The 10,425-nt window shown below is 43.0% G+C and overlaps 1 protein-coding gene across 3 annotated transcripts in view; it reads right to left on the bottom strand.

Moving 5' to 3' along the window:
- Positions 1–4,024: 4,024 nt before the first annotated feature.
- Positions 4,025–10,425, bottom strand: part of fgf12a (fibroblast growth factor 12a) — a 247,241-nt gene continuing 240,840 nt past the window's right edge. Inside the window, exon 6 of one of the 3 annotated variants that reach the window (XM_067994885.1) lies at positions 4,025–5,084. In XM_067994885.1, coding sequence (XP_067850986.1) covers positions 4,963–5,084 — 122 coding nt within the window. In that variant the 3' untranslated portion in view covers positions 4,025–4,962. The remainder of the gene's footprint in view (positions 5,085–10,425) is intronic. The other 2 variants (XM_067994883.1, XM_067994884.1) reach the window with 2 other exon arrangements.

The following is a 10,425-nucleotide window of genomic DNA, read 5'->3' as shown; positions in this document are numbered from 1 at the left end:
GTGTGTGTATACGTGCGTGTGTCTGTGTGTGTGTATACGTGAGACATGATAAGTGCTGATAAAGAATAAGAAAACATGGGACAGGCCATCCAGCCCACTCATGGGAACATTAGGACCTGGAGGAGCCCACTGAGCCCCTCGAGTCTGCTCCGCCATTCAATCGGGTAATGGCCGATCGGCACCTTAACCCCATTTTCCCGCCTTTGATCCATAACCATTGATACCCTCACCCAACAAAAATCTATCCATCTCAGTCTCGAAAGCTCCAATTCTCCCCCAGCATCCACAGCTTTTTGGGGGAGAGAGTTCCAGATTTCCACTGCCCTTTGCGTGAAGAAGTGCTTCCTGATTTCCCCCCTAGCCTAGCTCTAATTTTAAGATTCTGTCCCCTTGTATTAATCGATGCACAGCTTCAGCTGACAGGTTATTAGGCTTCCCAAGCAGGATAGAAGTACCAAGAAAAAAATTCCTAAAAGGTTCATTCATTAAAATGCCAGAGTCCCGGAACTTTTAATTTTCTTACACTGAACTGCAGGCCACTAACACACTGTAGGAAAACAATTTGCTCCTTGGTTAGCCCCATGCCAATATTAATAAAACTAGACAGCAATCAACAATATATAACAGGCCACTGTAAGAATTTTATCTCTTACATATGTTCTGCCATTAAAATAACTGAAGTAATTTCAGCACATTTCTCACTGATTTATTAAAACATTTATTATATCTTATTATAGTTAATAAAGATTAAAAGGTTGGAAATGTTTCAATTGCCAGGCAAAAACATTCAATTATACAAACTCCCTGCTCTCCAAACCAGCTATTTAAACAATAGCCTGAAAGAAGTGGATTCACAGATACACAGCAAGAGGTAAAAGATGCAATCTGAATGAGGGATCTGATGGTTTATATACCAAATAACCTGTTAATTGCACTTCAAGATCTCCATTATTCTATATATAAACCATTTTAACCCCTCAATTTGATTCCAGCAAGTAACTCACACTGGAGTATCTCTTATTCCTATGTAAACCAATTGAATCCCTTGATTAGATTCCAGCCTGTAGCTCACTACCGGGTACCTGTTATTCTATGTGTAAACCACCAGAACCCATCGATTAGATTCCCACTTGAAGCTCACTCTCAGGTATCTGTTGTTCTATATATAAACCACCCCGAACCCCTCGATTAGATTCCAGCCTGTAACTCACTCCTGGGTATCTGTTATTCTACACATAAACCCCCTGAACCCCTCGATTAGATTCTAGCCTGTAACTCACTCCCGGGTATCTATTATTCTATATATAAACCACCCCGAACCCCTCGATTAGATTCCAGTCTGTAACTCACTCCCGGCTATCTGTTATTCTATATATAAACCCCCCCGAACCCCTCGATTAAATTCCAGCCTGTTACTCAATCTCGGGTATCCATTATTCTATATATAAACCACCCGAACACCTTCGAATAGATTCCAGCCTGTAATTGACTCCTGAGTATCTGTAACTCTATGTATAAACCAGCTGTACCCCTCAATTAGATTCTAGCTTGTAATTCACTCCTGGATTTCTGTAATTCTATAAATAAACCATCTGAGCCCCTCGATTAAATTCTAGCACGTAACTCAATCCTGGGTATCTGTAATTCTATGTATAAACCACCCGTACCCCTCGATTAGATTCCAGATTGTGACTCACTCTCAGGTATCTGTTATTCTATATATAAACCACCTATACCCCTCGATTAGATTCCAGGTTGTGACTCACTCTCGGGTATCTGTTATTCTATATATAAACCACCTATACCCCTCGATTAGATTCCAGCCTGTAACTCACTCCCAGGAATCTACTGTACTACATATAAATCCTCCAAACTCTCAATTATTATCCAGCCTCGAACCCCTTGATTAGATTCCAGCCTTTAATTCACTCCCAGTTATTGATAGACAGAAGCCCTCAGTTACATTCCAGCTCACATCCCACTATATCTATTTTATGGGTGGTATGGCTGGCTGCCTCTCATTGCCAGTCTAATGCACAACATACAGGGCACTGATACAGGACGACATTCACACTAAACAACCAGCAATTGTAACGCTATCACTGCAAGTTTAGCAAGAAGACGCCTACAGTTAATGGCAGAAAACGCACGCTTTTGTTACTTTACCAGGTACAAGGTGTTGTATTAATAGCGCAAGAGGCAGCTGATCCCCAACAGGGACTCACGGTTCAAAGGTTTAATTAAAATTTTCAGAGTGGTGCCATGTAAGTTTTGCCCCATCTATTTGCTAGTGGTTGCAGTATAGGAGCAGTGCTGCTCCATAATGGCACAGGCACCACCAAACTAATTAAATCACTCGCTTTCCCACTGTGTCCCTATTTCACAGCCGCAGACATATAAAAGTAAGAACTTGCATTTGTATAGCGCCTTTCACGACTACAGGACGTCCCAAAGTGCTTTACAGCAACATCACTACAATAGATTATCTGGTCATTATCACGTTGATGTTTGTGGGATCTTGCTGTGCGCAAATTGGCTGCTGCGTTTCCTACATTACAACAGTGACTACCCTTCAAAAAGTACTTAATTGGCTGTAAAGCGCTTTGAGACGCCCTGAGGTTGTGAACGACGCTATATAAAAGCAAGTTCTTTCTTGTTTCTATGATAACAGAGGCCATGTAAATAGCCTCCATGACCCAGATTAAGGAGGGGAAGGGATAGATTTTTCAACTCCTCCCCCACCTCCACCAGGTGAGAAATCAATGGAAAGGAAAATCAGCTGATTTCTATAACGGGCGGCCAATCCAGCTTTACATCCAGGCAACTAGTTGAAAATCGACTCCCCCACCACCCCTCAACTCCCCAAAAGGCTGCCGAGGTTCACATTCCTGCCCGCTGCCCAGTGTCCTCCGCTGGAAGGTGGAAGTCAGACAAGCTCAAACTCTTCCCTCTGCACACACTTCCTGTGCACAACACCTTACTTCCTGTTGTCGATTTCCCATTACAAATCCCTACGTCTTCACTCGGTTGCGTTCGACCGTCACGATACTGCTAGCGCCGGTGATCGGAGCAAACCGTCCTGCCCAGTCGCTAACACACGGTGACCGAGGGAACCATCCCCCGGGGAGACGGAAAGCTCAGAAATTTACTCCAGTCATCACCACTAACCAACTGGCACGATTGTTAACCAATTGGTCTGAATACACAACCGCAATTACACTTCCAAATCTCTGCTGTGCCCATATCCTAAACTGCACCAAGTCCCCTTCACTCACCATTCCTCCAATTCCGGCCTCTTGCGCATCCCCCACTTCCTTCGCCCCATCATCGGCGGCCGTGCCTTCAGCTGCCTAGGCCCTAAACTCTAGAATTCCCTCCCTAAACCTCTTTGCCTCTCCACCTCTCTCTCCTCCTTTAAGATGCTCCTCAAGCCTATCCTGTCCCAATATCTTTGGCTCGTTGTCAATTTTTGTCTGATTACACCCCTGTGAAGCGCCTTGGGAGGTTTTACTACGTTAAAGACGCTATATAAATGCAAGTTGCTGTTCTTGTTGTAAAAGACTCACACATCAAGCCAAGGGCCTCTTAAGGAGCTCTCTGAACATCCTATTTGTGCTATAGTTTCATTGAATCTTATTGGCTTAAATGTAATGACTGTCAGTCTACACCAACTCTCACCCCAGATCCTGTGGCCAACTTTGACACTGTGCCCTCTAGGCTGTCCTGACCAATGAATGTGATAGCCTCAAGCCTGATTAATGGGTGAAAATGCACGTTGATGCTGCACTGCTCATGTGGAGTCTTGCATTTGTTTCAACAACAAAAAAGTGACACCATACATGCAGCCAATATCATGAATGTTTAACTGGACTCGAGACTTGGTCTCATAATCCAAGCCAACCAGAAAATTCTGCCACAACTCAAAAGCTTTGGTAACTTCAACAGTCTGGAATGTGGCGGAACAAAATAATCACAAAACATGAACCACCAAATCAAACTGTTCTAAGGGTGTACATCTACAAGTCCAATATAATCTCGCTGTGATCCAATGGATGGTTTTGGAATGTGGTTATCAAGTGGCGCAGACTTAGATCATTCAACACACGTGGGCCATGTACACAGATCTGGTTCCTACCTGGTCTACCTTCAAAGAATGGGCCCAGTCGACTTTCAGAGAAAGGACAGAGGCTTGGAACTGGAAAAAGGGATGAGAGCTTCCATGGTGAGCAAGGGTGGGGGGTGGTGGTGGTGGGGGCGGGGAGGGAGTAAAATAAAATGCAATCTACCTCCCAGTGGCTAATTATCCACCAAGCCAAAAGATGTGGTGGCCTTTCATACCCAACAAGAGTTGGACATCCTCCTCTTGGCCACTTGTAACATTTTGTTTGACCAGGTGTCCTTTCCTTTCCTAGTACTGGAGCATCACTAAGATGGCATGGCAAGTCCTGGATCATGACAAGAAGTTAGTTGGCCAAGTTAAGGTGTGGCTAACACCGTCAGAACACAGAGCCCTGGATCTGCTGTCTGAATGGACTGTGATGGGTTGATTCCTCGTGTGGAAATGAAATATAGGTGGTGGTTTCTAAACAAAATCCTGTCTTCAGTTTTAAGTTTTCAACTGTTGAGAAGCAAGCATAAGCCTCTGGATTCTGAGAGATACTTTTCTCAAATCTCAAACGTGTAGGGTAATTTAAGTTTCTTTTTTTTTTATTATTTAACGTTTCGTAGATGAGTTTACCACAGAGTGGACAGTCTTGCATAAGAGGAAACAGAATTGAAAATCAAGTCCTGATTTAATTTTTCTTTTCTCTTTCAGGCAAGGGCTTTTCATCAGTTCATGTAAAGGACTGCATGTTCCGAAAAATCCCAGCTTCCGGGATACTTTCTAATTTTAATTTTTTAAAATTTTTTTTGTACGTTGTGCCTGTGGGTCCAGTTCAGATTCCTGTGCCTCTTCCCCTGCTATGTGCACTCCTCTTGGTTGACAACTTTGCCTCCGTTCATGGTCGGCGTTCCCGAACTCTTCCGTGAGCGCCCTGCTTTGTCCCCGATTTCATGCAGCGATGGCTCTCTGTACATGCAAACTGGAAAAGATAAAAAGGCAAACAAAAAAAAGACATCACAATCGTTAGGTCGACCCTCAAATCCATTTGTTCCCGACAAAACCTCGCAATTGGGAAAATTCCCTGGCCAGCCTTACATCACCGGGCGTGAAGAGGAAGACATTCTTGTCAGAGTTCTTGAGGTCATCCCCACTCTGAATGGAATTAACGGCCAACAATTTGATCCTTTCTCTTTTCAGGACCACTGAGCAAAGTTTCTTACATCGGCAACTGCAGGCAACTCAACTTAGTTTAAAGAGGACTCACCCCGTAACTGCTCTACATAAGGATCAGCTCAAAACAAGGCCCAACAAGCCTGTCCTTTAATATAATGGCTTCCAACCCCACCTATCCATCTTCTCACTATATTGCTCAGTCCTCTCTCTCTCCACAGGAACACATCTAATTATCTCTTGACCCCAGCTGTCTGTTCCACCCACTCCCTCCCTAAACCTCTCTGCCTCTCTACCCCTCTCTCCTTTTTTTAAGACGCTCTTTAAAACCTACCTCTTTGACCAAACCCATCCTAATGTCTCCTCATGTGGTTCGGTGTCAAATTTTGTCTGATAACGCTCCTGTGATGCGCCGTGGGACGTTTTACTATGATAAAGGGACTATATAAATAAAAGAAAGAAAGGACTAGCATTTATATAGCCCCTTTCATGACATCCCAAAGTGCATTACAGCCAATAAAGTACTTTTGAAGCGTAGTCATTGTTGTAGGAAACCCACCAGTCAATTTGCACACAGCAAGCTCCCACAAACAGCAATGTGATAATAACAAGATCAGCTGTTTTAGTGATGATGGTTGAAGGATAAATATTGGCCAGGACACCGGGGAGAACTCTCCTGCTCGTCTTCGAAATAGTGCCGTGGCATCTTTTATGTCCACCTGAGAGGGCAGAGAGGGTCTCGGTTTAAAGTCTCATTCAAAAAACGGCAGCTCCGACAGTGCAGCACCCCCTCAGCACTGCACTCGGAGTGTCGGCCTAGATTTTTGGAGGTTTTGAGCGCACAACCTACGGACTCAGAGGTGACAGTGCTACCCACTGAGCCAAGGCTGACATCTGCAAGTTAATGGTGCTTAAGTGAGGCTAAGCTTGCTTTTTTCCCCATGATATAGATTTGAGAGCACTGATTCACTGTGATTAAAGTGGCAGACACCAGAATTTGAAACAGTTCTTGTCAACATGTGAGCCATCATAAGGTACAGGTCCCAGACATTAATATTCAATGACTCTGCAAGTCCCACATATTAATATTTGATTATTGTGCAAGTACTACACATTAATATTTGATGACTGAATATTAATATTAAACACTTGCACAAAAACATTAAAAAGTGAGTTCAATGCTGTCCTGAAGTCAGCAATTATTGAAAGTTTCCAAAAGATTTCTTTTATATATATAGTTTTTTTTAATGTAATTCATTTTTACTCATCAGGTAGAGGGGATATTAGTGCTGGGGGAATGATATACTTTCCATTTTAGGTACCCAGTACCATCATCAAATACTCCCAGGGCAGGTACAAGTTAGGTACAGAGTAAAGTTCCCTCTACACTGTCCCATCAAATACTCCCTGAGCAGCAGCAGCATGGGACTAATTGGACAGCTCCTTTAAAGAGCTGGCACAGGCACGATGGGCCAAATGGCCTCCTTCTGTGCTGTAAGGTTCCATGATTCCATGAGTATCCTGGGAAACATTCCACCGTCAACCAACACCACTAACAACAGAAACACTGGACGTTCGTCTCGTGGCTGTTTGTGGGATCACGCCGTGAAGAAAATGGTTTCCCCACTTAACAACAGTCACTGCACTTCAAAGTAATCATAGAAACGTAGAAAATAGAAGCAGGAGTAGGCCATTCAGCCCTTCGAGCCTGCTTCACTATTCAGTATGATCATGGCTGATACTCTATCTCAATACCACATTCCTGCTCTCTCCCCAGACCCTTTGATGCCTTTTGTGTCTAGAAATCTATCTATCTCCTTCTTAAATATATTCAGTGACTTGGCCTCCACAGCCTTCTGTGGTAGAGAATTCCACAGGTTCACCACCCTCTGAGTGAAGAAATTTTTCCTCATCTCGGTCCTAAATGTCCTACTCTGTATCCTGAGACTGTGACCCCTCGTTCTAGACACCCCAGCCAGGGGAAACATCCTCCCTGCATCCACTCTGTCTAGCCCTGTCAGAATTTTATATGTTTCAATGAGATCCCCTCTCATTCTTCTAAACTCGAGTGAATACAGGCCGAGACGACCCAATCTCTCCTCATATGACAGTCCTGCCGTCCCAGGAATCAGTTTGGTGAACCTTCGCTGCACTCCCTCTATGGCAAGTATATCCTTTCTTAGGTAAGGAGACCAAAACTGCACACAATACTCCAGGTGTGGTCACACCAAGGCCCTGTGTAACTGCAGTAAGACATCCTTGGTCCTGTATTCAAATCCTCTTGCAATGAAGGCCAACATACCATTTGCCTTCTTAACTGCTTGCAGCACCTGCATGTTTACTTTCAGTGACTGATGTACAAGGACACCTAGGTCCCTTTGTCTATCAACATTTTCCAATCTTTGACCATTTAAATAAAACTCTGCCTTTCTGCTTTCCCTTCCGAAGTGGATAACTTCACATTTATCCACATTATTCTGCATCTGCCATGTATTTGCCCATTCACTCAACTTGTCTAAATCGCCTTGAAGCCTCTTTGCATCCTCCTCACAACTTACAATCCCACCTAGCTTTGTGTCGTCAGTAAACTTGGAAATATTACATTTAGTTCCCTCATCCAAATCATTGATATATATTGTGAATAGCTGGGGCCCAAGCACTGATCCCTGCGGTACCCCACTAGTCACTGCCTGCCACCTGGAAAAAGACCCATTTATTCCTACTTTCTGTTTCCTGTCTGTTAACCAATTTTCAATCCATGCCAGTATATTACCACCAATCCCATGTGCTTTAATTTTGCACACTAACCTCTTATGTGGGACTTTATCAGAGGCCTTCTGAAAATCCAAAAAAACCACATCCACTGGTTCTCCCTTATCTATTCTACCAGTTACATCCTCAAAAAACTCCAGTAGGTTTGTCACGAATTCCCTTTAATAAATCCATGTTGACTTTTCCTAATCCCGTTGATATTTTCTAAGTGCCCTGTTATCCCATCCTTTATAATAGACTCTAGCATTTTCCCTACTACTGATGTTAGGCTAACCAGTCTGTAGTTCCCTGTTTTCTCTCTCCCTCCTTTTTTAAATAGTGCGGTTACATTTGCCACCCTCCAATCTGCAAGAACTGTTCCATAATCTATAGAATTTTGGAAGATGACAACTAATGCATCCACTATTTCCATGGTTACCTCTTTTAGTACTCTGGGATGCAGATTATCAGGCCCTGGGGATTTATCGGCTTTTAGTCCCATTAATTTCTCCAGCACTATTTTTTTACTAATACTAATTTCCTTTAATTCCTCCTTCTCACTAGACCCTTGGTTCCCTAGCATTTCTGGGAAGTTATTTGTGTCCTCTTCCGTGAAGACAGAACCAAAGTATTTGTTTAATTGTTCTGCCATTTCCTTGTTCCCTATTAAAAATTCTCCCATTCCTGAGGACCTACATTTATCTTCACTAATCTATTTTTTTTTTACATACTTGTAGAAGCTTTTACAGTCCGCTTTTATTTTCCTTGCATAATCTAATTTTCCCCTCTTAATCAATCTCTTGGTCCTTTTTTGCTGAATTCTAAACTGTTCCCAATCCTCAGGCTTGCTACTTTTTCTGGCAACTTTATATGTCTCCTCTTTGGATCTAATACTATCCTTAATTTCTTTTGTTAGCCACGGTTGGGCCACTTTTCCTTTTGTATTTTTGTGCCAGAAAGGAATGTATAATTGTTGCAATTCATGCATTCATTCTTTAAACGTTAGCCATTGCCTATCCACCATCATGCCTTTTAATAAAGCTTCCCAATCTATCATAGCTCACTCACTCCTCATACCTTCGTAGTTTCTTTTGTTTCGATTTAGGACCCTAGTTTTGGATTGGACTACTTCACTTTCCATCTTAATGAAGAATTCTACCATGTTATGGTCACTCTTCCCTAAAGGACCTTGCACAACAAGATTATTAATTAACCCCTTCTCATTGCACAATACCCAATCTAGGGTAGCCTGTTCCCTAGTTGGCTCCTCAACGATGGTCTAAAAAAACCATCTTGTACACACTCCAGGAATTCATCCTCCACAGTATTACTGCTAATTTGGTTTGTATGTGAAACGCGTTTCTAAGAGTTGTGATATATAAACACGGGGGGCTATTACTAGCCTTTCTTCTAGACGCCCCTTCATTGGGTACACGTTTCCTGTCTCCCACCATTCGTTACCTCCCGATTTTGCCACCAGCTTTGCTCAGTTGGACACTATATCCCCAAAAAGTGAATTTTCAGCAACTCCCTCCAATTCCAAAAAACAGGGCAGTGCTGGCCTCAAGGAGGAACAATTGCAGCGTCCCCTCAAAATAACCCAACCTGACATTGTTTGCAGCAGAGAGAAAAAGAAAATGGCAGCCCAGCAGCCAGAACTGAATTATTGAATCAGAGCAACAGGTTTCTCAGATTGCAACACTCATTTACTGTACTCAAAAGCACTGTACGCCAGAGAGCGTAATTCAGAGAGCAGTTAATAAACATCACAATTCATTTAAAAAGAAGAGCAGTGAATCACATTGACAGAATCACAGGAGTACACCATATACAATACCAAACCCTCACAGTACAGTAACGTCACACAGGTGCACAACAGCAATGAGTAACGCACACATCAGAGGGGCCAAGCACATTCACAGAGCCACCAGACAGTGTTGAATATAGATACCAAGAGGATACACAGAGCCATTGTTAGTAATTTGAACAAATGTGTTAATCACACACGATGGGAGTTACAACAGTAGTAAGAGACAGCATCCTTGGATTGACCGACATAGACTGGCCAATGTCTGACTTGGGATGATTTGTACAAATTGAGCTGAAACCATCTGACTCAGAGCTGGAGTAGCCCATTAATAAAAAAGGTTTCATCTCCACTTCTAAGAATAGAATCTTGAAATATTAGCTTATAAAATCTATACAGATAAACCATTAAAGGCAGCGGTAGTGTGAGATTGGACTCAATCTCTTCGGGGGGGGGGGTTCTTTGCGCAAATTATTTCCCTTCCTCTCTTCTGTCCTCAAGGAACACAGGAACGTACAGGACTGAGATCTATCTCATCAATCCCCCAGGCACCGACTCGTTCTGGTGTCAATTGGAAAGCGAACAGACTCTT

The sequence above is a fragment of the Heptranchias perlo genome, chromosome 13 (assembly GCF_035084215.1).
Source record: "Heptranchias perlo isolate sHepPer1 chromosome 13, sHepPer1.hap1, whole genome shotgun sequence".
Lineage (NCBI taxonomy): Eukaryota > Metazoa > Chordata > Chondrichthyes > Hexanchiformes > Hexanchidae > Heptranchias > Heptranchias perlo.
The sequence above is the reverse complement of the archived record's forward strand: the minus strand, read 5'-3'. Positions and strand labels throughout refer to the sequence as shown.